Raw genomic sequence first — 26,674 nt, forward strand, 5'->3', positions numbered from 1 at the left:
TGCAGGTGTAACGAGTTATAAATGTAATACATTATTGTCTTTTTCACAAAAATCCTTATTATATTACTGTATTATTTTCGTTTTCTTTCCTTGGGTATTAAGTATTCATTTTGCTGTTCGCTTTTAAGAGACTTTTATTTTGAGACTCTTGGTGTTACACGGAGTGCATTGTCACGAGGTGCCTACGAGTAATTTATTTTCTTTATTGACATTAATCGACAGAGAGGTGGGTTGATTGGTGGGCAAGCGAAGGTGAAGGAAAGCGTCCTGAGCCTTCCTTGAACACAAATCAGATAAGAGTAGCAGTGGTTAGCATGAGACTGGCTATACAGGGATAAAAGCCTACACCCCTGAGCCAGGAATGGAATAGACTCATGTGAAGCTGACACAAAGGGTTAACATTGGTTGCTGAGCATTTTCTGTGTCTCAGCGAGCTTTGGCCTAGCCGAACAGTTTTCACTGCTGACAAGATGGAAGCCACCTGAGCGGGAGACAGACATGCCTGCATCGTGGTGGAATCAGAAACTACCCCGAAGAAGGATGGTTCTCTGAGAAGGAGAAAGTACAGACTTCTCTGGATTCAGCCTAGAGACCTCATATGGGCAAGCACAGCATCCTAATGATTGGCTCCCATAGCCCTTGACTGGGCCAGAATGAGCCAGTCATCCAGGTAATTCAGTACATGGTGCTAGAGCAGCATCCATGCACTCATAAATGTGTTCTAAACCAAATGGAACAACACAATACTGGTAAGCTTCACCTTGAAAGTGAACCTGAGGAACTTCCTCTGCTCTGGAAGAATGCCTATGTGAAAATAGGTTCTTTGAGGTCTATTATCACAAACCTGCCTTTGAACCTGATTGCGATGCAATAAGATTTATCGTGAGGATCTTGAACTTGAAAGTCTTCAGAATACAGCCCCCACGTCCAAAATTGGACACAACCCCCCATCTTTCCCATGTTTAGGCAGCACAGATAATTGTTATATTATTATAACTTATATTAATAATACTTTAATTGACTTTGGCTTGGCAGTTGACACCTCCATGGTTCCCATCCTTTCGACCTGGGTAAAGGTTTCATATGTAAATGACTATGCTGTGAACAATACAAATGCAAACCAGGGTAGTGGAGGACCTATGCACTGATTGCATAGAAGTGTTACTTCTTGACTTCTTGCCTTGATGAAGTGCACAGTGATGCAGTAGGTTCGTCCAATCACTTGAGGTCAAAAGCACCATGAAAGTATGTGCAAAACCATAACACATAAACACACAAATGTTACTTTACTTTGGAATTATCTTACTTTTTTTTGTATCTCTCATATATTTTGATGTTTCTAATGTCTGTATGTCACCTCACTTTTGGTACTCCTGAGATTAATCAACAGGAATGTGGGCTGAGTGATTAATACACTTCAGCAAGTCCCAAGAATGAATAACAGGGTGCTTAAATCAGTCAATGAGAGAGAATTTAAATCAGTCAATCTTTGGACTGACTCAATGTAAGTCTAACAGCTGCTTGACTGAGGAGTTTAAGAGGAAGAGGTGGCTGCATAATGCCAAAATTGCAGTAAGAACAAATTCCACTGATGAAATCATGCTAAAGTGTTTTGGAAAACCAATGTAAGTTTGTTCATAAAGATTTTTCTTGCATTTTGCATGGGGCAGTCCATAAGCTACATAACTTGGAGTTTAATTGTAGGCCCAATGATCCAGATCAAGGGTAAGGCTAAAAGATATATACCCTAGCAAGAATTATGTTGTGCAAACTCAAATAAACATATTTTAATTGAGTACATTTGCCTCCACAGATTGAACTCTAATTTAATGAGACAGTCATATAATGAGACAGTCACTTCATTTTTAGTTGGAGCTCTATTTTGCAATGTAGGCCTAGATAGGAATGCCTTTGTTGGGTAAGTCATTTTCATTGTGTTCACTTAGACCGCAACACTCACTCTTTTCTCTGCTCTGAGTTAGCTAGGAGAAAGAAAAGGGGGAAATCAGGGCATTCGGGAGAAAGGACCTATCCCTGTCTTTAATCCCTGTTAAATTAAGTTTCTGATGAGCTCAGATACCTCAGGGTTCAATCCCTTGCCACAGTCAAGCTCCTTTAGCAGGTCAGCCTGGTAGACCCTCAAGACTGCCATGGTGTGCAAGGCCACACTGGCTTAGCCTTCTGCCATGTAAGCATTAACTACAAGGGCTGAGGTGGCTCTACATGGCCTAGAAGGAAGCGCTGGCTTCCTCCATGCAGGTGATGTAGAGGAGACATAGCTCACAAGTGTCTCTTCAGCCCTAGGCATGGCTGCATACCCATGATTTCTGAGCCATAAAATGGCCAAAAAATTTGTGGTGGCTGGGGAAAAGAGATAGGATGAATGGGGATTCTCCCAGGACCTTGATACTTCAGCATGGAGGTCCAGAAAAATGGCAGCTGCCTACTTGGAGCTTGCATGCGGCCTGAAGTCACAAAGTGGTTGTCTATCTATGGTTATCTTCCTCTCCAGGTTAATTGAAATTTAATTTAGCAACAGCACATGCTACCACCTTGAATACCACTGATTGCTGTGGCAAATCAAAAGAAGCAAGCTTCTTCTCACTTACATTGGGGGTACACACGAAACAACCCCTGATGTCCCAACCTTGTACAGTATAGACCCCCCAGGGCCCTACACTAATTTTCCTAGAGAATTTCCAGGATTTGACAAAACAAACAATGCTTTAGGGCTCACATACATGGACCTACTAAACTATATGATGTATATGATGCCAAACAGACTGAACAAACTTATCCATAAGGCATGTGATGTGGGGGTGGAGATGGACTCTCTGACTGTAGTGTCAGAAAAAAGGATGTTGTCTACGCTATTGGCCATCTTAGACATCTTCCACTCACTCCATGATGTCCTGGATAGATACAGGAATACATTCAGTCATACTCATTCAACCAAGGTGCTCCACAGAGCAACAGAGGAAATCCTTCAAACATTCCTAGGAAATGAAATTGAGGGATAGAGGGATCTTAATGCCTGTTTCATGTGATAACGGACCACAAAAACCTTGAATGTATAAAAAATGCATCTCAAGGCCTGGCAAGCCAGATGAGTGCTTTTTTATGTGCATCAATTTCACAGACACATACAGACCTGAGACTTACACCAGCAAGGCCGATTTCCTCTCTTTTCCATGAGCCAATTCGGAATTCATACTACAGTAAATTTAGCAAGCACAGTAAATGTAAGCCACCAGATTGCCTACAAAACATCATGTACCGACAAGCCTTTAGCTCAGACCACAACAGCATCCAAAGGATTGTTACATTACTGCAGAATGCTTTTTGGTGGCGTTTTTTTGGCTTTGTCAAGGCCTGCTTTATATGCACCCAATCCAAGACTTCATTTCAACTCCATGCAGGTCTTCTAGAGCCTTTACTTAATCCACAAAAATAGCCAGTAGATTTTTTTCATGGTCTTCTAGATTTGTTCATGGTCTTATAAGTTCCCATGAACATACTACAATCCTGGTGATCATTGATGGTTTCTCTAAGTCCTGCAGACTGGTACCCCTCAAGGGACTCCCTACAGCTATAGACATTGCCAAGGCATTTTATCAACCATGTGTTCTGCATTTACAGCCTCCTGGAGAACATCATATCTGACAGAAGAACCCAATCAACAATCATCTTCACCCCATAAACCCCAGTCCCCCAGCCCAATCACCATATCTAACTGTAATTATGTGTACTGTATTCCTCCTAAAGCCAGCACACACAGGCTAAGAATGTCAAAAATGAGCCCCAACCTCCACTAGACATTGAAGGAGCCCCGGACTGCCTGCTGCATGAAATTCTGTATTCTTGATGTAGGAGAGGCCACATCCAAAATCTTGTGGAATGGGAGTGGACTTTAAATGCCATGTAAATGCTACACGAAGCATTAAGTATTGTTAGTTTTACTCTACTGAGCTGTTTATTGATTCTTTCTTCCTGATATTCATGCACTGACTATTGGTCTTCTTTTTGGTTTTCCGTGTTTTTGGATTGTGTTTTGGTTTTGTTTGCGCCACTGATTTTAGTTTCACGCTAAGTGCCCATTTTCTGACCAAACCATAATCTAAAAAAATCTAAACTCTGCATATGGATTTTGTAGCTCCTGTTTCTGATGGATGATTACAAGAATGTTTCTTTTTGTGTTTTCTTTTTATGTTTTGTTCCTGCTTTTTTGTTTGTGTTGCAATTGTTCTTACATTTTGTTTGCTTTGTATGTGTTGTTACTTTTTTAATTATTAAATATATTTATTAATGATGACAATCATAAATTTACCTTACTTTAAATATGAAATGATAAAAGCAATAAGAATAAAATGCTTGAAAGATTTATTTTGAATGATTAATTCAGTACAGAGGATTACAAATATTGGTTAAAATGGTTAAAATATGTAATAAAATATTTTGATATAACTTTTATTCATAATTAAAGCAATAATTAATGAATAAACATAGATTTCAGGCTAAAGGAAAGAAGTTTCAAGCTAACAAGTCAGAATTTCATGGTAATTGCAGCTGAGTCGTAGAAATCTACAGATCGGCGTCTTCTGGAAAGTTGTAGAGGGCATGACTGAAAGAAGAAATGAAAAGCAGTGGGAAAAATAAATGCAAGAACTGCAAACGCAAATGGAATTTCTAATATATTAATGCTTCATTATTGCCTTGTCTTTTGGAAAACTTACCATTGCACAGTTGGTTGTACACAGTTGGACCTGGCAGTGCAGGTAGATCTTGGAGGAGAAGCCAGTGAATGTGAACATCCTGAACGAGAAGTGGCTGGATGTGGAGACACCATTCTGCAACACAGCCACTGTGCCGTCATTGAGGTTTGGACATCTGGAGAAAGAAATTACTGTCCCGTAAGTGATCTGAAAGCTACAGTCACATTTTCAGTCTAATTCTTTTCACCTACTCATTAATGATCAGGTCCCAGCGGACAGAATAATCAATCTGGTTGACTGGTGTGGCCCAGCAGTTGTCCAGAACAAGAGCAATCTGAGTGTTGTCAAACTGATCCACTTCCACTGCTATATACATCTGATGGTTCACTTCTAGTGTCACATTGCCAGAGTATGGTACCAAGAATGTAGCATCGGTATACGGGGTCATGCGGATCTGGTATGTGCCCCCAGTGGACAGATGCTGGCTCGTTATTCTGCGAACAGAAATAAATGCATTTTAACATTTTAATAATAATAAAAATCATCATCATATAGTTTATATATTACTGCATAGACCTCTTTACAGGCTATATGAAATCAGAGTTACAACTAGTTGATTAGGTGAAATATACTGTGCGTCTGCTTAAGATTTGACACTGTAGCTAGATTTATACCCTCCTATGGCTTCAATGTCCGTGGGCATGGAGATGCTCTGGATGATTGGATACACACAGGAAAAGGCGATGTTGATCCCACCAGTACGACTGATTATACCCCTCCTGTTACTCGAAAGAACATTGTTCTTGAAGATGATGTGTGTTGCATTATTCTAAAGAAAGACAAAATATTACAGAATTATGTTTTGCATTTTGTGATTGAAATTGTACACTCTTACAAAATATTTTCAACATGTGCTTAAATAAACAGGTCCTGTTCTCACCAAGGTTTAATAAATATAATAAATATAATATAATCGAGTGCAATTGTTTTTTGTTTTTACCTCCAGAGTTGTGCCACACGTGTTAGCATAACTGTCAAATTTAAAGACCAGTCTGTTATTTTCGATCTCCCCCTTGCAGTTTAGGTCATTAAGGTGGAGAACATCTGCAGAATATCCAGCTTCAAAGAGCTGACAGCGAGACAGAGACAGTGATCCATTACTCCCTGAACATGTTTCGGTGGCATCTGCGGGAAAAATGGAAAAAATCTAAATAATGTTGAATTAGTTCACAGAGAAGTGCATGAGTGGAAAAAAAAATCATGTATATATATCTGAACCACTGGATGACATTTCTCAGCGATTGGTTCTTAAAATCAATATTAACTGTTATATTTGAAAGCAGCAAGTGAATGTGAGTATTGTTGTGGTGTTTTTTTTTTAATAAAATGGCATTTATTTAAATATTATTTCAATATATCTATAAAGCATGCTCTACCACATAACTGCCAAAGGCCTTAGTATATTTCACACAAATATAACAATAGGTGTTGATCCTAATGAGGAGAAAACAGGTGTTATGTGGAACATTTTTGTTGCCTTTTGTATAAATAGCAGTGAGGAAAACCTTGCAGAAGCATGCCATGTTGTAGGAAATTCTACATAAAAATGAATACAAACTAAACCATGGCAGCTCCCCTTGACAGATTCGCCACAAAGAGAAATTAGACAATGGAATTGCACAGACAGTGGAAACAGCCCAAAACCACACATGAAATAATGAGGTCATTTGTTGGCCAATTATTATGGTAAGATGCATGTAAGAAACCATTACCTCATTTACAAGTAAGGCCTCACAGTGTACTGTTGTAGAATAAGATACAGTATGATAATATAGAGTTAACTCATGAATATCATGATCACTGAAGAATATTAAAGAAGAGGACCAGGAAATAGCTTTAATGCAAGAAATCTATAGAAGGTCTACTTACTGTATGAAGCTCATAAGCATCAGAATGAAATTAAGTAAAAGGTATACAAGCTATGGGATTTACAATGTGGAGAAACTCTATGATCTAAGGCAATAGCAATGTCCCTTTCTGGAAATAAGTTGACACAATTTTAAAAATCTTTTCTGATTAAAGTGTGCTGAGGCCTTATTTCTGTTAGTAATTTTTACATGGTTTTATGTTGGACTGTACTTTGTATAACTACATTAGCAATGATGTTGGGGAAAAACAATAGTAAGATGATAAATGTACCATAAATATTCGGGCTGCTTGTTGTATTGTCCCCACAGGCACAGCCATAAACTCCGTTTATCTGCCTACAAACTTCATCCAAAGCACAGTTCAGGATCTGGCAGGGTCCTACAGAGAGAAACAAGCAGAAAGACATTATAATTTTATTATTAAAATGGAGTGAGTCTAAACCTGTTAACCAAGCTTTCTTATGCAATTCTATAGTTGAACTGTGATAAGTACAAAATAACAGGGTAGATTATTTTTCTATAACAGCATATCTCTGGATTTTGGCCAAGTCAATGAGTTGTGGAGATATAAATACTGTGTCCTCAAGTTTCAACGACAACAGAAGGCTTAATAAAAAACTTGATAACTGATTATATTTGATTATAATTTTGAATTGGCTGCCTGACAGTTATTTATTGTAAAATGATTTGACCACTTTTAAGAATAATAAATTTGACCTATGAGATTTTTAGTTAATACAATATACATTTTTGGTCTCTGTCTAATTGTATATAACTAGATATTCTAAAACCTGCTGAGTTCAGTTTAGTTAAAGTAATAAAAATCTAATATCTAATAGTATTTTCAACTCTTCAGGACAGCTGAAACAAAGCTGAGATAGTTATTAAAATAGAGCCCAGAATGTAAAAAATAAAAAAATAAAAAAATAAAAAAAATTAATTAATAATGAATGTCATGTTATAATTAAATTGATGGCTATTTAAAGGTTAGTCCCTTACCAATGATTATGTACATAAAGATATACAAAGACATGATGATGATATACAAAGAATATTAAGAAAATAATGACCTGTAAATTCAAAAGCCCAGCGTCCAGGTATATTTACATTACTAGTTGATGACAGCTCATTGGCATTGTTTACTGGAATGGTGACAAAACTGCTGTTCTCCATGCCATAGCCAGCCTAAAGATAAAAGTTCATCTGAATACATTCCACACATCATGAGAAATATATCTGTCCCTTACAGAAGGGTATGATCATGCACTTGTGTTATGTTAATAATCCAGGACTCACGTGACATTTATTCCTGTAACTTTTTAGACAATTCTCATGATATGCATCACACATTTTTGACATAAACTCCATGTCTGCTTTTCACACGCGTTTTATTGATTTAGTTATTCAATATATGACTGTTACACCATTCATTGATTTTCTAAATGTGAATTTTACAGATGAAATATATGTGATCATGAAGCACTTACCAGCCAGTAATATGAGTAAATGGAAGGAATGGTCCCATAGTTCATCAGGACAAATGAGTGGTCTCCACCATCCGAGGCCAATACAACTTGAAGTGATGCCCCCTGACAGAGAAGGAGGATTTTATTTATTTTGTGTGCTTGAGATTCAAAGTACAACACTATTTGTTATGACTCTTACCTGGAACCCAGAAAATTCAAGGGGTACATTTTCCCAGGTGGCGACAAAAACCCAGGATGCAGAAAAGGACACATAGGGGAACGTTCTGGTAATTTCTTGGTTAGCTTGATCTATAAGAGGCCCACTTGTGGCCTGCTCATATGTCCATCTTCCTCCACTGACAGCCTCCAGATCAGTCCACAATGGAGCGATAATGTCTTTGCCAAGGTTTCGGTTTGGTATTTCATCATTAATGTTTGGAACGTAAAAAGCCACATAGCCATTCATACTCAGCTGAAAAAGAAAGAATACAGATTATTCATTTGCGAGAAAGAAGATGGCCGAGACCACAGAAAATACAACAGAAATTTGTCAGCCTTCAAATGCAAAAATAAGGAAAGAGTGTGTAAAAATGAATATCTCCAAATAAAGGAATTTAATATGAAATATCACCTTCATGTATTTGTACTTACATAGAATTGAGTGTATGTTTTTCCATTGTACTTGAATAGCTGCTGCAGCTGAATGGTTTGATATTCTTCATCACTGAGGAATAGCTGTATTGCTCCAGATCCCACTGAAAATAAAGCTGAACCTGAAACAAATCAGTAAATGAATTTAAAAATGTATCACATCTCATAAGTTTTCACACGTTCATATCTAAAAAAAAACTGTTAGTGAAATTTTACCTAGTGGCTCTGATGTATTTAATGTATTTGAATAAAAGAGAGAGCAGGATATATATTATATATATATATATATATATATATATATAGAGAGAGAGAGAGAGACAGAGAGAGAGAGAAAGAGAGAAAAGAGAGTGACAGGATACAAATTATACATCTTCCAGCATGCAGATAGCAAAGAACCCAGAAAATATGACATTTTATACGACACAATGCGACACAACTTCTTCAGCATTTGCCCAGGTTTGTTGACCTTAGTAGACTGAATTGTTGTTGTGCTTTCTGATTTGTTCTTTTATTTTCAATTTTTTTTTTATTCATAAAAAGTTTTGTTGTTTTGTTTTTTGATTTGTCATTTTGTTTTACACTCCTCTGTGGCCGTAGTATTTGAATTAAAAATATGTCAGGTCTCCTATGTTTAAGGACAATATAATGTGTGTATGTCATTTTAGCAGGTTTATGTATATATACACATTGTCAGTGAATTTTACCTGGTGGTGGTGTTGTACTTGATGGAACTGTTTGAAAGAGAGAGAGAAACTGAAAATTAATCAACATTTTCTGAGCAGTCAGAATCACAATTCAACGACATTGTAGGATAAACATGACATTCAGTATGTTATATTTTATTTTTGTCAAATAAAAGATTAATAAGACATTAATGACCTGTAAATTGAAAAGCCCAACGTCCAGGTATATTGACATTACTAGTGGATGACAGCTCATTGGTATTGTTTACTGGAATGGTGATAAAACTGCTGTTCTCCATGCAATAGCCAGCCTAAAAAACAAAATTGCAATTCAATACATTCCACACATCATGACAGATACATGAGAAGTGAATTAGCAGACAAATTATTCCTTACAGTAAAGTATGAACATGTACTTCACCTGGTAATAATCCATGATTCACATGTAAAATCTATACCTGTGGTTTGTTAGACACTTTACCTGATATGCCTCACACATATTTTAACACAGTTGTAAAATATGATTCTATAAAAATGTATTCATTTGCTATATGTGAATCTTACCGATGAAATATATGTGACCATGAAGCACTTACCAGCCAGTAATATGAGTAAATGGAAGGAATGGTCCCATAGTTCATCAGGACAAATGAGTGGTCTCCACCATCCGAGGCCAATACAACTTGAAGTGATGCCCCCTGACAGAGAAGGAGGATTTTATTTATTTTGTGTGCTTGAGATTCAAAGTACAACACTATTTGTTATGACTCTTACCTGGAACCCAGAAAATTCAAGGGGTACATTTTCCCAGGTGGCGACAAAAACCCAGGATGCAGAAAAGGACACATAGGGGAACGTTCTGGTAATTTCTTGGTTAGCTTGATCTATAAGAGGCCCACTTGTGGCCTGCTCATATGTCCATCTTCCTCCACTGTCAGCATCCAGATCAGTCCACAATGGAGCGATGATGTCTTTGCCAAGGTTTCGGTTTGGTATTTCATCATTAATGTTTGGAACGTAAAAAGCCACGTAGCCATCCATACTCAGCTGAAAGAGAAAGAATACAGATCGTTCATCTGCGAGAATGAAGATGGTCAAGTCCACAGAACATACAACAGAAATTTGTCAGCCTTCAAATGCGAAAATAAGGAAAGAGTGTGTAAAAATGAATATCTCCAAATAAAGGAATTTAATATAAAATGTCACCTTCCTGTATTTGTACTTACATAGAATTGAGTGTATGTTTTTCCACTGTACTTGAATGGCTGCTGCAGCTGAATGGTTTGATATTCTCCATCACTGAGGAATAGCTGTATTGCTCCAGATCCCACTGAAAATAAAGCTGAACCTGAAACAAATCAGTAAATGAATTCAAAAATGTGTAACATCTCATAAGTTTTCACACGTTCATATCTAAAAAAAACTGTCAGTGAAATTTTACGTAGTTGCTCTGATGTATTTAATGTATTTGAATAAAAGAGAGAGCAGGAGAGAGAGAGAGAGAGAGAGAGAGAGAGAGAGAGAGAGAGAGACAGGAGAGAGAGAGAGAGAAAAGACAGTGACAGGATACAAATTATACATCTTCCAGCATGAAGATAGCAATGACAACAGAAAATATGACATTTTATACGACACAATTCGACACAACTTTGTCAACATTTGCCCAGGTTTGTTGACCTTCAAATGTGAAAATAATGGAAGCATTTGGAAACAAAATCAAATTTACAAGACATTCATTTATTAGAAAATTTCAGGTCCCACTTCAAACAAAGCTGAACCTGAAACAAACTAGAAATTTACAGTGCCAGAAAACTACAAAACAAAATAACAAATCCAAAAACAAAATAACAAATGATAAAACAAAATAACAATACGATTCTTTTCATCAACTTGCTTCTGCCACAACCTGCTGTGCTTCTTCTATATCTTAAGTGACAGATGTCTCCTCCAATCAGTGGTAGGAATTCTGTTCGCTAAATATACCTACCTTTTCTTAGCAGTCTGAATTGTTGTTGTGCTTTCTGATTTATTTTATTTTACTTTTTTTTTGTTATTCATAAAAAGTTTTGTTGTTTTGTTTTTTTACACTCCTCTGTGGCTGTAGTATTTGAATTAAAAATATGTCAGATCTTCTATGTTTAAGGACAATATAATGTGTGTATGTCATTTTAGCAGGTTTATGTATATATACACATTGTCAGTGAATTTTACCTGGTGGTGGTGTTGTACTTGGAACTGTTTGAAAGAGAGAGAGAGAGAGAGAGAGAGAGAGAGAGAGAGAGAGAGAAACTGAAAATTAATCAACATTTTCTGACCAGTCAGAATCACAATTCAACGACATTGTTAGATAAACATGACATTCAGTACAAGTTATATTTTATTTTTGTCAAATAAACGAATAACAAGACATAAATGACCTGTAAATTCAAAAGCCCAACGTCCAGGTATATTGACATTACTAGTGGATGATAGCTCATTGGTATTGTTTACTGGAATGGTGATAAAACTGCTGTTCTCCATGCAATAGCCAGCCTAAAAGACAAAATTACAATTCAATACATTCCACACATCATAACGAATACATGAGAAGTGAATTAGCAGACAATTTATTCCTTACAGTAAAGTATGAACATGTACGTCACCTGTTAATAATCCATGATTCACATGTAAAATCTATACCTGTGGTTTGTTAGACACTTTACCTGATATGCCACACACATATTTTAACACAGTTGTAAAATATGATTGTATAAAAATGTATTCATTTGCTATATGTGAATTTTACCGATGAAATATATGTGTCCACGAAGCACTTACCAGCCAGTAATATGAGTAAATGGAAGGAATGGTCCCATAGTTCATCAGGACAAATGAGTGGTCACCACCATCCGAGGCCAATACAACTTGAAGTGATGCCCCCTGACAGAGAAGGAGGATTTTATTTATTTTGTGTGCTTGAGATTCAAAGTACAACACTATTTGTTATGACTCTTACCTGGAACCCAGAAAATTCAAGGGGTACATTTTCCCAGGTGGCGACAAAAACCCAGGATGCAGAAAAGGACACATAGGGGAACGTTCTGGTAATTTCTTGGTTAGCTTGATCTATAAGAGGCCCACTTGTGGCCTGCTCATATGTCCATCTTCCTCCACTGTCAGCATCCAGATCAGTCCACAATGGAGCGATGATGTCTTTGCCAAGGTTTCGGTTTGGTATTTCATCATTAATGTTTGGAACGTAAAAAGCCACATAGCCATCCATACTCAGCTGAAAGAGAAAGAATACAGATCGTTCATCTGCGAGAATGAAGATGGTCAAGACCACAGAACATACAACAGAAATTTGTCAGCCTTCAAATGCGAAAATAAGGAAAGAGTGTGTAAAAATGAATATCTCCAAATAAAGGAATTTAATATAAAATGTCACCTTCCTGTATTTGTACTTACATAGAATTGAGTGTATGTTTGTCCATTGTACTTGAATGGCTGCTGCAGCTGAATGGTTTGATATTCTCCATCACTGAGGAATAGCTGTATTGCTCCAGATCCCACTGAAAATAAAGCTGAACCTGAAACAAATCAGTAAATTAATTCAAAAATGTGTAACATCTCATAAGTTTTCACACGTTCATATCTAAAAAAAACTGTCAGTGAAATTTTACCTAGTGGCTCTGATGTATTTAATGTATTTGAATAAAAGAGAGAGCAGGAGAGAGAGAGAGAGAGAGAGAGAGAGAGAGAGAGAGAGAGAGAGAGAGAGAGAGAGAGTGTGACAGGATACAAATTATACATCTTCCAGCATGAAGATAGCAAAGACAACAGAAAATATGACATTTTATACGACACAATTCGACACAACTTTGTCAACATTTGCCCAGGTTTGTTGACCTTCAAATGTGAAAATAATGGAAGGATTTGGAAACAAAATCAAATTTACAAGACATTCATTTATTAGAAAATTTCAGGTCCCACTTCAAACAAAGCTGAACCTGAAACAAACTAGAAATTTACAGTGCCAGAAAACTACAAAACAAAATAACTGTAGCGTCTTGTACCAGTCATTTTGGATTTCATGTCCCAGGCACCCTAAATTTCAACATCTACTCCTCAATTAACTGATGAGCAACCCAGTTTTACACACACACCTGGCTCCAGAATGACTGGAGCCTACACAAAGACCAGATAACCCCATGCGGCTTCTCTGATTAGGGGCTCTCCACACACACACACACACACACACACACACACACACACACACACACACACACACACACACACACACACACACACACACACACACACACACACACACACAATGAGACATTCCTTTTACTAATAAAACCCGAAGATAAGGTACTCTAAGGTTCTCATTCTTATAACCCTTTTTGTAATATGTTCTTCTTTTAAGGCTTGCCTGACAAAATTATTTGCTCCCTAATTTCCTGACAAGGGTGTATTTTATTCATGTGTCAGAAAACAACATTGTATTTTAAAATAAGTTATACTTTGATTAATGATCTATGTATGTAATGTACCGCTGCCTTCATACCGTCATTACCCTTCATGTTTAGTATCCAAATGACCACAAAATTATCGGTTGCTCATTTTTCAAGCACATTTTATTTGAGCACGAAAGGTGCCATACCGTCTTAATACACCCTGGATCAAACTTTAAAGTCATCTAAAAGTTTGATAGCTAAACCACACCCACAGACACCTGAAACAAAGGGAGTTTTTCCCTCCAAAAACTTCACCGAAGTATTGGTCATCTCCCCAAAGATGGGTGGAGTTCGCGACCTTTAAATTGTCACAAACACCACTAATCCGTGGTCAGACTTCCGGAACAGCTTCAAGACGACTCCATCTTCCTTCAAAGAAGTTCCAGCAAGCTTAACTTCCAAGAACGACAACTGCTCTGATGTTCAGGAGAACTTGGAAGAACGTCTGACCCCACCCTAACTGACTTTTCAGAGATTTCTCTGTTGCATCCGGACTCTTGTTCAGTAAGCCAATGCAAGTAACCGTTTCCTTTACCAACCAATTTAGATGCGTAATTTTAAGTAGGAATCTTTCATTGAATCTTAAGGTGAATTTAAGTTTCTGTGACGATTTCCCAGTTAGGGTGTGATTAATTTTTGAGTCCAAGCTTGCAATTCCTTTCCTTCCTTTCTCTAGTTTCTTCTTTCCTGTCTCTTCCTCCCTTTCCCCAATTTTAATTTCTTTTGTTTTATTTTATTTTCATTTCGTTTTCCCTATTTCTTTTGTTTGTTTGTGTTGTTAGATTTATGTTGTGTTTGTCTCATTCATTAAATGTCATAATTTTGAGCCACAGGTGATTTGTCTCTGAGTATCGCTCACAAATTAAGGTACCTGCAATATCTGGTCTGAACTACATGCTCTATTAAGTTAATTTAATTTAAATTACGGTATACAGTAAAAGGAAAGCGAATCTTTCTTGGCCGGGAAGATACCGCCTTCATAGAATTAATAAAGGTTACACGGCCTGTTCGCCGGACGAACATACCAAATAAGTGTAACGTTAATTCCAGTACCGTTAATTTCAACTTAGGTTAAAATATTTGGAAGTCACTATAACACGTTATAGTTGCTTATAAATATTTACCTTGCTTCGCGAGCCAAAATCACTACATAACAAATCCAAAAACAAAATAACAAATGATAAAACAAAATAACAATACGATTCTTTTCATCAACTTGCTTCTGCCACAACCTGCTGTGCTTCTTCTATATCTTAAGTGACAGATGTCTCCTCCAATCAGTGGTAGGAATTCTGTTCGCTAAATATACCTACCTTTTCTTAGCAGTCTGAATTGTTGTTGTGCTTTCTGATTTATTTTATTTTACATTGTTTTGTTTTTCATAAAAAGTTTTGTTGTTTTGTTTTTTGTTTTGTTTTTTTACACTCCTCTGTGGCTGTAGTATTTGAATTAAAAATATGTCAGATCTCCTATGTTTAAGGACAATATAATGTGTGTAAGTCATTTTAGCAGGTTTATGTATATATACACACATTATCAGTGAATTTTACCTGGTGGTGGTGTTGTACTTGTTGGAACTGTTTGAAAGAGAGAGAGAGAGAGAGAGATAGAGAGAGAGAGAGAGAGAGAGAGAGAGAGAGAGAGAGAGAGAGAGAGAGAGAGAGAAACTGAAAATTAATCAACATTTTCTGACTAGTCAGAATGCACAATTCAACAACATTGTAGGATAAACATGACTTTCAGTATGTTATATTTTATTTAGTCAAATAAAAGATTAATAAGACATTAATGACCTGTAAATTGAAAAGCCCAACGTCCAGGTATATTGACATTACTAGTGGATGACAGCTCATATGTATTGTTTACTGGAATGGTGATAAAACTGCTGTTCTCCATGCAATAGCCAGCCTAAAAAACAAAATTGCAATTCAATACATTCCACACATCATGACAGATACATGAGAAGTGAATTAGCAGACAATTTATTCCTTACAGTAAAGTATGAACATGTACGTCACCTGTTAATAATCCATGATTTACATGTAAAATCTATACCTGTGGTTTGTTAGACACTTTACCTGATATGCCTCACACATATTTTAACACAGTTGTAAAATATGATTCTATAAAAATGTATTCATTTGCTATATGTGAATCTTACCGATGAAATATATGTGACCATGAAGCACTTACCAGCCAGTAATATGAGTAAATGGAAGGAATGGTCCCATAGTTCATCAGGACAAATGAGTGGTCTCCACCATCCGAGGCCAATACAACTTGAAGTGATGCCCCCTGACAGAGAAGGAGGATTTTATTTATTTTGTGTGCTTGAGATTCAAAGTACAACACTATTTGTTATGACTCTTACCTGGAACCCAGAAAATTCAAGGGGTACATTTTCCCAGGTGGCGACAAAAACCCAGGATGCAGAAAAGGACACATAGGGGAACGTTCTGGTAATTTCTTGGTTAGCTTGATCTATAAGAGGCCCACTTGTGGCCTGCTCATATGTCCATCTTCCTCCACTGTCAGCATCCAGATCAGTCCACAATGGAGCGATGATGTCTTTGCCAAGGTTTCGGTTTGGTATTTCATCATTAATGTTTGGAACGTAAAAAGCCACATAGCCATCCATACTCAGCTGAAAGAGAAAGAATACAGATCGTTCATCTGCGAGAATGAAGATGGTCAAGTCCACAGAACATACAACAGAAATTTGTCAGCCTTCAATTGTGAAAATAAGGAAAGAGTGTGTAAAAATGAATATCTCCAAATAAAGGAATTTAATATGAAATATCACCTTCATGTATTTGTACTTACATAGAATTGAGTGTATGTTTTTCCATTGTACTTGAATGGCTGTTGCAGCTGAATGGTTTGATATTCTCCATCACTGAGGAATAGCTGTATTGCTCCAGATCCCACTGAAAATAAAGCTGAACCTGAAACAAATCAGTAAATGAATTTAAAAATGTATCACATCTCATAAGTTTTCACACGTTCATATTAAAAAAAAAATTGTCAGTGAAATTTTACCTAGTGTCTCTGATGTATTTAATGTATTTGAATAAAAGAGAGAGAGGAGGAGAGAGGAGGAGAGAGAGCGAGAGTGAGTGAGTGAGAGAGAGAGAGAGAGAGAGAGAGAGAGAGAGAGAGTGTGTGACAGGATACAAATTATACATCATCCAGCATGAAGATAGCAAAGAACCCAGAAAATATGACATTTTATACGACACAATTCAACACAACTTTGTCAACATTTGCCCAGGTTTGTTGACCTTCAAATGTGAAAATAATAGAAGCATTTGGAAATAAAAATCTAATTCACAAAACATTCATTTATTAGAAAATTTCAGGTCCCACTTCAAACAAAGCTGAACCTGAAACAAACTAGAAATTTACAGTGCCAGAAAACTACAAAACGAAATAACAAATCCAAAAATAAAATAACAAACGATAAAACAAAATAACAATACGATTCTTTTGTTCAACTTGCTTCTTCCACAACCTGCTGTGCTTCTTCTATATCTTAAGTAACAGATGTCTCCTCCAATCAGTGGTAGGAATTCTGTTCGCTAAATATACCTACCTTTTCTTACTAGTCTGAATTGTTGTTGTGCTTTCTGATTTATTTTATTTTAAATTTTTTTTGTTATTCATAAAAAGTTTTGTTGTATTATTTTTTGTTTTGTTTTTTTTACACTCCTCTGTGGCTGTAGTATTTGAATTAAAAATATGTCAGATCTCCTATGTTTAAGGACAATATAATGTGTGTATGTCATTTTAGCAGGTTTATGTATATATACACATTGTCAGTGAATTTTACCTGGTGGTGGTGTTGTACTGGTTGGAACTGTTTGAAAGAGAGAGAGAGAGAAACTGAAAATTAATCAACATTTTCTGACTAGTCAGAATCCACATTTCAACAATATTGTAGGATAAACATGACTTTCAGTATGTTATATTTTATTTTTGTCAAATAAAAGATTAATAAGACATTAATGACCTGTAAATTGAAAAGCCCAACGTCCAGGTATATTGACATTACTAGTGGATGACAGCTCATTGGTATTGTTTACTGGAATGGTGATAAAACTGCTGTTCTCCATGCAATAGCCAGCCTAAAAAACAAAATTGCAATTCAATACATTCCACACATCATGACAGATACATGAGAAGTGAATTAGCAGACAATTTATTCCTTACAGTAAAGTATGAACATGTACGTCACCTGTTAATAATCCATAATTTACATGTAAAATCTATACCTGTGGTTTGTTAGACACTTTACCTGATATGCCTCACACATATTTTAACACAGTTGTAAAATATGATTCTATAAAAATGTATTCATTTGCTATATGTGAATTTTACCGATGAAATATATGTGACCATGAAGCACTTACCAGCCAGTAATATGAGTCAATGGAAGGAATGGTCCCATAGTTCATCAGGACAAATGAGTGGTCTCCACCATCCGAGGCCAATACAACTTGAAGTGATGCCCCCTGACAGAGAAGGAGGATTTTATTTATTTTGTGTGCTTGAGATTCAAAGTACAACACTATTTGTTATGACTCTTACCTGGAACCCAGAAAATTCAAGGGGTACATTTTCCCAGGTGGCGACAAAAACCCAGGATGCAGAAAAGGACACATAGGGGAACGTTCTGGTAATTTCTTGGTTAGCTTGATCTATAAGAGGCCCACTTGTGGCCTGCTCATATGTCCATCTTCCTCCACTGTCAGCATCCAGATCAGTCCACAATGGAGCGATGATGTCTTTGCCAAGGTTTCGGTTTGGTATTTCATCATTAATGTTTGGAACGTAAAAAGCCACGTAGCCATCCATACTCAGCTGAAAGAGAAAGAATACAGATCGTTCATCTGCGAGAATGAAGATGGTCAAGTCCACAGAACATACAACAGAAATTTGTCAGCCTTCAATTGTGAAAATAAGGAAAGAGTGTGTAAAAATGAATATCTCCAAATAAAGGAATTTAATATGAAATATCACCTTCATGTATTTGTACTTACATAGAATTGAGTGTATGTTTTTCCATTGTACTTGAATGGCTGTTGCAGCTGAATGGTTTGATATTCTCCGTCACTGAGGAATAGCTGTATTGCTCCAGATCCCACTGAAAATAAAGCTGAACCTGAAACAAATCAGTAAATGAATTTAAAAATGTATCACATCTCATAAGTTTTCACACGTTCATATTAAAAAAAAAATTGTCAGTGAAATTTTACCTAGTGTCTCTGATGTATTTAATGTATTTGAATAAAAGAGAGAGAGGAGGAGAGAGGAGGAGAGAGAGCGAGAGTGAGTGAGTGAGAGAGAGAGAGAGAGAGAGAGAGAGAGAGAGAGTGTGACAGGATACAAATTATACATCATCCAGCATGAAGATAGCAAAGAACCCAGAAAATATGACATTTTATACGACACAATTCAACACAACTTTGTCAACATTTGCCCAGGTTTGTTGACCTTCAAATGTGAAAATAATGGAAGCATTTGGAAATAAAAATCTAATTCACAAAACATTCATTTATTAAAAAATTTCAGGTCCCACTTCAAACAAAGCTGAACCTGACACAAACTAGAAATTTACAGTGCCAGAAAACTACAAAACGAAATAACAAATCCAAAAATAAAATAGCAATACGATAAAACAAAAATACAATACGATTCTTTTGTTCAACTTGCTTCTTCCACAACCTGCTGTGCTTCTTCTATATCTTAAGTGACAGATGTCTCCTCCAATCAGTGGTAGGAATTCTGTTCGCTAAATATACCTACCTTTTCTTACTAGTCTGAATTGTTGTTGTGCTTTCTGATTTATTTTATTTTAAATTTTTTTTGTTATTCATAAAAAGTTTTGTTGTATTGTTTTTTGTTTTGTTTTTTTACACTCCTCTGTGGCCGTAGTATTTGAATTAAAAATATGTCAGATCTCCTATGTTTAAGGACAATATAATGTGTGTATGTCATTTTAGCAGGTTTATGTATATATACACATTGTCAGTGAATTTTACCTGGTGGTGGTGTTGTACTGGTTGGAACTGTTTGGAAGAGAGAGAGAGAGAGAGAGAAACTGAAAATTAATCAACATTTTCTGACTAGTCAGAATCCACATTTCAACAATATTGTAGGATAAACATGACTTTCAGTATGTTATATTTTATTTTTGTCAAATAAAAGATTAATAAGACATTAATGACCTGTAAATTGAAAAGCCCAACGTCCAGGTATATTGACATTACTAGTGGATGACAGCTCATTTGTATTGTTTACTGGAATGGTGATAAAACTGCTGTTCTCCATGCAATAGCCAGCCTAAAAAACAAAATTGCAATTCAATACATTCCACACATCATGACAGATACATGAGAAGTGAATTAGCAGACAATTTATTCATTACAGTAAAGTATGAACATGTACGTCACCTGTTAATAATCCATGATTTACATGTAAAATCTATACCTGTGGTTTGTTAGACACTTTACCTGATATGCCTCACACATATTTTAACACAGTTGTAAAATATGATTCTATAAAAATGTATTCATTTGCTATATGTGAATTTTACCGATGAAATATATGTGACCATGAAGCACTTACCAGCCAGTAATATGAGTCAATGAAAGGAATGGTCCCATAGTTCATCAGGACAAATGAGTGGTCTCCACCATCCGAGGCCAATACAACTTGAAGTGATGCCCCCTGACAGAGAAGGAGGATTTTATTTATTTTGTGTGCTTGAGATTCAAAGTACAACACTATTTGTTATGACTCTTACCTGGAACCCAGAAAATTCAAGGGGTACATTTTCCCAGGTGGCGACAAAAACCCAGGATGCAGAAAAGGACACATAGGGGAACGTTCTGGTAATTTCTTGGTTAGCTTGATCTATAAGAGGCCCACTTGTGGCCTGCTCATATGTCCATCTTCCTCCACTGACAGCCTCCAGATCAGTCCACAATGGAGCGATGATGTCTTTGCCAAGGTTTCGGTTTGGTATTTCATCATTAATGTTTGGAACGTAAAAAGCCACGTAGCCATCCATACTCAGCTGAAAGAGAAAGAATACAGATCGTTCATCTGCGAGAATGAAGATGGTCAAGTCCACAGAACATACAACAGAAATTTGTCAGCCTTCAAATGTGAAAATAAGGAAAGAGTGTGTAAAAATGAATATCTCCAAATAAAGGAATTTAATATGAAATATCACCTTCATGTATTTGTACTTACATAGAATTGAGTGTATGTTTTTCCATTGTACTTGAATGGCTGTTGCAGCTGAATGGTTTGATATTCTCCATCACTGAGGAATAGCTGTATTGCTCCAGATCCCACTGAAAATAAAGCTGAACCTGAAACAAATCAGTAAATGAATTTAAAAATGTATCACATCTCATAAGTTTTCACACGTTCATATTAAAAAAAAAATTGTCAGTGAAATTTTACCTAGTGTCTCTGATGTATTTAATGTATTTGAATAAAAGAGAGAGCAGGAGAGAGAGAGAGAGAGAGAGAGAGAGAGAGAGAGAGAGAGAGAGAGAGAGAGAGAGAGAAGACAGTGACAGGATACAAATTATACATCTTCCAGCATGAAGATAGCAAAGACAACAGAAAATATGACATTTTATACGACACAATTCGACACAACTTTGTCAACATTTGCCCAGGTTTGTTGACCTTCAAATGTGAAAATAATGGAAGCATTTGGAAACAAAATCAAATTTACAAGACATTCATTTATTAGAAAATTTCAGGTCCCACTTCAAACAAAGCTGAACCTGAAACAAACTAGAAATTTACAGTGCCAGAAAACTACAAAACAAAATAACAAATCCAAAAACAAAATAACAAATGATAAAACAAAATAACAATACGATTCTTTTCATCAACTTGCTTCTGCCACAACCTGCTGTGCTTCTTCTATATCTTAAGTGACAGATGTCTCCTCCAAACAGTGGTAGGAATTCTGTTCGCTAAATATACCTACCTTTTCTTAGCAGTCTGAATTGTTGTTGTGCTTTCTGATTTATTTTATTTTACATTTTTTTTTTGTTATTCATAAAAAGTTTTGTTGTTTTGTTTTTTGTTTTGTTTTTTTACACTCCTCTGTGGCTGTAGTATTTGAATTAAAAACATGTCAGATCTTCTATGTTTAAGGACAATATAATGTGTGTATGTCATTTTAGCAGGTTTATGTATATATACACATTGTCAGTGAATTTTACCTGGTGGTGGTGTTGTACTTGTTGGAACTGTTTGAAAGAGAGAGAGAGAGAGAAACTGAAAATTAATCAACGTTTTCTGACCAGTCAGAATCACAATTCAACGACATTGTTAGATAAACATTACATTCAGTACAAGTTATATTTTTTTTTGTCAAATAAAAGATTAACAAGACATTAATGACCTGTAAATTCAAAAGCCCAACGTCCAGGTATATTGACATTACTAGTGGATGACAGCTCATTGGTATTATTTACTGGAATGGTGACAAAACTGCTGTTCTCCATGCAATAGCCAGCCTAAAATACAAAATTGCAATTCAATACATTCCACACATCATGACAGATACATGAGAAGTGAATTAGCAGACAATTTATTCCTTACAGTAAAGTATGAACATGTACTTCACCTGGTAATAATCCATGATTCACATGTAAAATCTATACCTGTGGTTTGTTAGACACTTTACCTGATATGCCTCACACATATTTTAACACAGTTGTAAAATATGATTGTATAAAAATGTATTCATTTGCTATATGTGAATCTTACCGATGAAATATATGTGACCATGAAGCACTTACCAGCCAGTAATATGAGTCAATGGAAGGAATGGTCCCATAGTTCATCAGGACAATAGAACGGTCTCCACCATCTGAGGCCAAGACGACTTGAAGTGATGCCTGGCAGAGAAGGAAGATTTAATTTATTTTGTGTGCTTGATCTTGAAAATACAACACTATTTGTATTGACGCTTACCTGGAACCCAGAAAGTTCAAGGGGTACATTTTCCCAGGTGGCGACAAAGACCCAAGATGCAGAAAAGGACTCATAAGGGAACGTTCTGGAGATTTCTTGATTAGCCTGATCTATAAGAGGCCCACTTGTGGCCTGCTCATATGACCATCTTCCCCAACTGCCAGCATCCAGATCAGTCCACAATGGAGCGATGATGTCTTTGCCAAGGTTTCGGTTTGGAGATTCATCATCAATGTTTGGAACGTAAAAAGCCACGTAACCATCCATACTCAGCTGAAAGAGTAAGAATACAGATCGTTCATCTGCGAGAATGAAGATGGCCGAGACCACAGAAAATACAACAGAAATTTGTTAGCCTTCAAATGCGACAATAAGGAAAGAGTGTGGAAAAAATAAATATCCACAAATAAAGGAATTAAATATAAAATGTCACCTTCCTGTATTTGTACTTACATTGAATTGCGTGTATGTTTTTCCATTGTACTTGAATGGCTGCTGCAGCTGAATGGTTTGATATTCTCCATCACTGAGGAATAGCTGTATTGCTCCAGATCCCACTGAAAATAAAGCTGAACCTGAAACAAATCAGTAAATTAATTCAAAAATGTGTAACATCTCATAAGTTTTTACACCTTAATATCTAGAGAAACTGTCAGTGAAATTTTACCTGGTGGCTCTGATGTAAGAGAGAGAGAGAGAGAGAGAGAGAGAGAGAGAGAGAGAGAGAGAGAGAGAGAGAGAGAGAGAGAGAGAGAGAGAAGAGTGTGACAGGATACAAATTATCCATCTTCCAGCATGAAGATGGCAAAGAACACAGAAAATACGACATTTTATACGACACAATGCGACACAACTTTGTTGACATTTGCCCAGGTTTGTTGACTTTCAAATGTGAAAATAAGTTAAGCGTTTGGAGACAAAAATCATATTTTCAAGAAATCCATTTAATAGTAAATTTCATGACAATACGTGTCACGGTCGGCGCACAGGTCTGCTCCGCCTCCCAACCGGCAACACAGAGAAGCGTCTCCGGAATATTAGGCGTTTTCGGACTGCAGTTCCCATAATCCACGCACCGGGGCTAATTACACCGCCAGCTGTTTCCAATTTCCCACGCTATATAACTTGAACGTTGAACTGAACTTGAACGTTACCCCAGTGCGAAGTCTCGACTTGCGTTAGCAATAATTCTGAGCGTTTCCTAGTGCGTCTTCGTGCCAGGTTTTGATCTTATTCCTGTATACTGATTTCTGATTGTTTGCTGCCTGCCCTGACCTTCTGCCTGTCTTTCCTTGTCTGATTTTGCCTGCCCTACGATATTGTAATTACCGTTGCTGACCTGTTACGAGCTTCCATTAAAAAGCTGCAAATGGATCACCAGCCTTATGACTCTTCACTACAATACGATTCTTTTCATCAACCTGCTTCTGCCACAGCCTGCTGTGCTTCTTTAAGTGATCGATGTCTTGTGCAATCAGTAGTAAGAATTTTATTCGCTAAATATACCTACCTTTTCCGAGTAGTCTAATTGTTGTTGTGCTTTCTGATTTGTAATTTTATTTTGTTATGCATTTGTTAGTTTTTTTTTATTTTATTTGTTTTGCACTCCTCTGTGGCTGTAGTGTTTGAATTAAAATGTATCAGATCTCCTATGTTTAAGGACAATATTGTGTGTGTGTCAGTGAATTTTACCTGGTGGTGGTGGTGGTGGTGTACTTGATGGAACTGCTTGAGAGAGAGGAACTGAAAATTAATCAACATTTTCTGACCATTCAGAATCCATAATACATTGTAGGATAAACATGACATTCAGTGTAAGAGAGATATTCTTTTTGTCAAAACAAAGACATTAGGTGACAGGATACAAATGATCCATATTCCAAAATAAAGACAACAAAGTACACAATCTCCGAATACTCAGAAATGATGATGCTCAGTAACACAAAAGAAAGTTTAAAAAAATACAATTTGAGAATTTAGAAACAACTAGAAGTAAAAGCTTCTGGAGACCTTTGATCAAAAAAATAAAAAAGAATCTAAAGCAGTTTTCAAAAAGTTATTGAAAGAAACCAGAATGGTTGTCTGATGTTCCATCATTACCTAAGAATATAGTATATGCAGATTAATAATGTGTCAGAAATCTAATTGAGAGCTCGAATCGCATAAAAATGGGTTAAATTTTATGTGACTTTTTAATAAATGGAATCAATTGTAATGTGTGTTTATTGAGAGTTTTTAAATTGTAAATATTTATAAAAGTAGTCTTTGAAACTTTACCTGTTATTGGCACATATGTAGTTTGTCCTGTTGCTACCCCACCTAATATGAGAGGGAGAGAGTGAGTTTAAGAATTTTAGAACTCTTTTCTTAGCTGTGAGCTCTGGTTGGCATTCCAGCAGTTTGCCCATGTGCACTAACAAAGTTATTTCTATTATGAGCTGAAATATTTATTCATATAGTGCTTTAAACAACAGACAATTCAGGATATAAATTTAATATTGGTTAAATTTGTGCTGTTTCTTCTTGTTTTTGTTTTCAGGACTTTATTATGCCAAGGACAAAAACCTCGTTTTTAATTTCATCAGCAAACTCCAAATACTTACACATAAAGAGCAGGGTGGCCAGACACAGCAGCAGTGGACAACCCATTCTTCGGAATTGGGGAAAAATCAATTAACACAAATATATATAAACACAATTTTTATTAAATAACTTTAATACCTATGATGCCCATAATTGTACAATGAGGATTATACTATAGGAGGAAAATGTGGATTGTGTACTAAATTTAATCAGTTAGTATTTTTATATACTATACTAATATACTATTTTTATATACTATACATCGTTTAAGTACTTTTTAATCCAATGTCAAAAAAGATACATTTAAAATGCACATATCCCAATATATATATATATATATATATATATATATATATATATATATATATATATATATATATATATATATAGAGAGAGAGAGAGAGAGAGAGAGAGAGAGAGTGTGTGTGTGTGTATACATATATGTAATTTATATTTAAAATAAATATATATTTTCCTCTTTAATTTAATATTTTTAATAAAAAGCATAGTTTTATAGAAATCAGAAATGACTGTCTTTTAAATTATAAAACAAGGCTTATGGTACATTGCTTCTCTATTTTTGTCTTGTAACTTTATTGTAACCTGTCAACTTTTTTCTGTAGATATTCTTTTTATATGTTTACAATTTTTGTTTTGCACTGAGTGAAATATGTGGAAAAATTGGAGGGCAAAAGCACATTTATTTTTCCTCAGAAACAGAAATAATATTAAAGGTAATTAATCTATTTTCTTGTTATTCTGATTATATTGAATACAATGTTGGAGAATTTTTGCAAGGATTTTTCTTTCCAAAAGTAAAATCTTAATTTTGCTTTCTTGTATTTACCTGTAGAAATTGATATTTAAAAATAGATAGATAGAAAAAAGTAAAGAAAGTTAGATTAAGAAAAACAATGAAAGCTTACCAGGCTGTTGTCTACTTTTATTGTGTCTGCAGAACGTCTAGGAAACTGTCTGTTTGATGTGAATCTCAGGGTATCTAATATAGACTTGTAACAGGAAACAAAATGCAGTTGTCAAAATTGATTTTCTGGTTCTACCACAAGTCAAAATACTTTCTGTTTTCTCTATTGTGTAGTCAATTCTTTATGCATGACTAATAAATACAAGTATGTTTAACAG

General features: G+C 35.9%; 1 protein-coding gene across 5 annotated transcripts; it reads right to left on the bottom strand.

Moving 5' to 3' along the window:
- Positions 1-4,363: 4,363 nt before the first annotated feature.
- Positions 4,364-26,547, bottom strand: LOC113662188. Of its 5 annotated transcripts, none has more exons than XM_047817349.1 (44): positions 26,458-26,547; positions 25,552-25,598; positions 25,226-25,267; positions 24,641-24,676; positions 23,402-23,523; positions 22,949-23,221; positions 22,774-22,872; positions 22,374-22,488; positions 22,192-22,218; positions 21,197-21,318; positions 20,745-21,017; positions 20,567-20,668; positions 20,167-20,281; positions 19,981-20,007; positions 18,979-19,100; positions 18,527-18,799; positions 18,349-18,450; positions 17,949-18,063; positions 17,769-17,795; positions 16,763-16,884; positions 16,311-16,583; positions 16,133-16,234; positions 15,733-15,847; positions 15,490-15,516; positions 12,888-13,009; positions 12,436-12,708; positions 12,258-12,359; positions 11,858-11,972; positions 11,652-11,675; positions 10,667-10,788; positions 10,215-10,487; positions 10,037-10,138; positions 9,637-9,751; positions 9,462-9,488; positions 8,758-8,879; positions 8,306-8,578; positions 8,128-8,229; positions 7,711-7,825; positions 6,912-7,019; positions 5,713-5,897; positions 5,387-5,541; positions 4,964-5,206; positions 4,734-4,887; positions 4,364-4,621 (listed from the first exon to the last, which is right to left on the bottom strand). In XM_047817349.1, the coding sequence occupies exons 2-44, from the start codon at positions 25,595-25,597 to the stop codon at positions 4,544-4,546; spliced, it is 5,487 nt and encodes a 1,828-aa protein (XP_047673305.1). In that variant the 5' UTR covers position 25,598; positions 26,458-26,547; the 3' UTR covers positions 4,364-4,543. The 5 variants fall into 5 exon arrangements, with proteins under 5 accessions (XP_047673305.1, XP_047673306.1, XP_047673308.1 ...); XM_047817350.1 differs by having other exon boundaries at positions 24,641-24,673; positions 26,458-26,498; XM_047817352.1 differs by lacking the exons at positions 8,758-8,879; positions 9,462-9,488; positions 9,637-9,751; positions 10,037-10,138; positions 10,215-10,487 and having other exon boundaries at positions 26,458-26,482.
- Positions 26,548-26,674: the final 127 nt, after the last annotated feature.

The sequence above is a fragment of the Tachysurus fulvidraco genome, chromosome 8, assembly GCF_022655615.1.
Source record: "Tachysurus fulvidraco isolate hzauxx_2018 chromosome 8, HZAU_PFXX_2.0, whole genome shotgun sequence".
NCBI classification, from domain to species: Eukaryota; Metazoa; Chordata; class Actinopteri; order Siluriformes; family Bagridae; genus Tachysurus; species Tachysurus fulvidraco.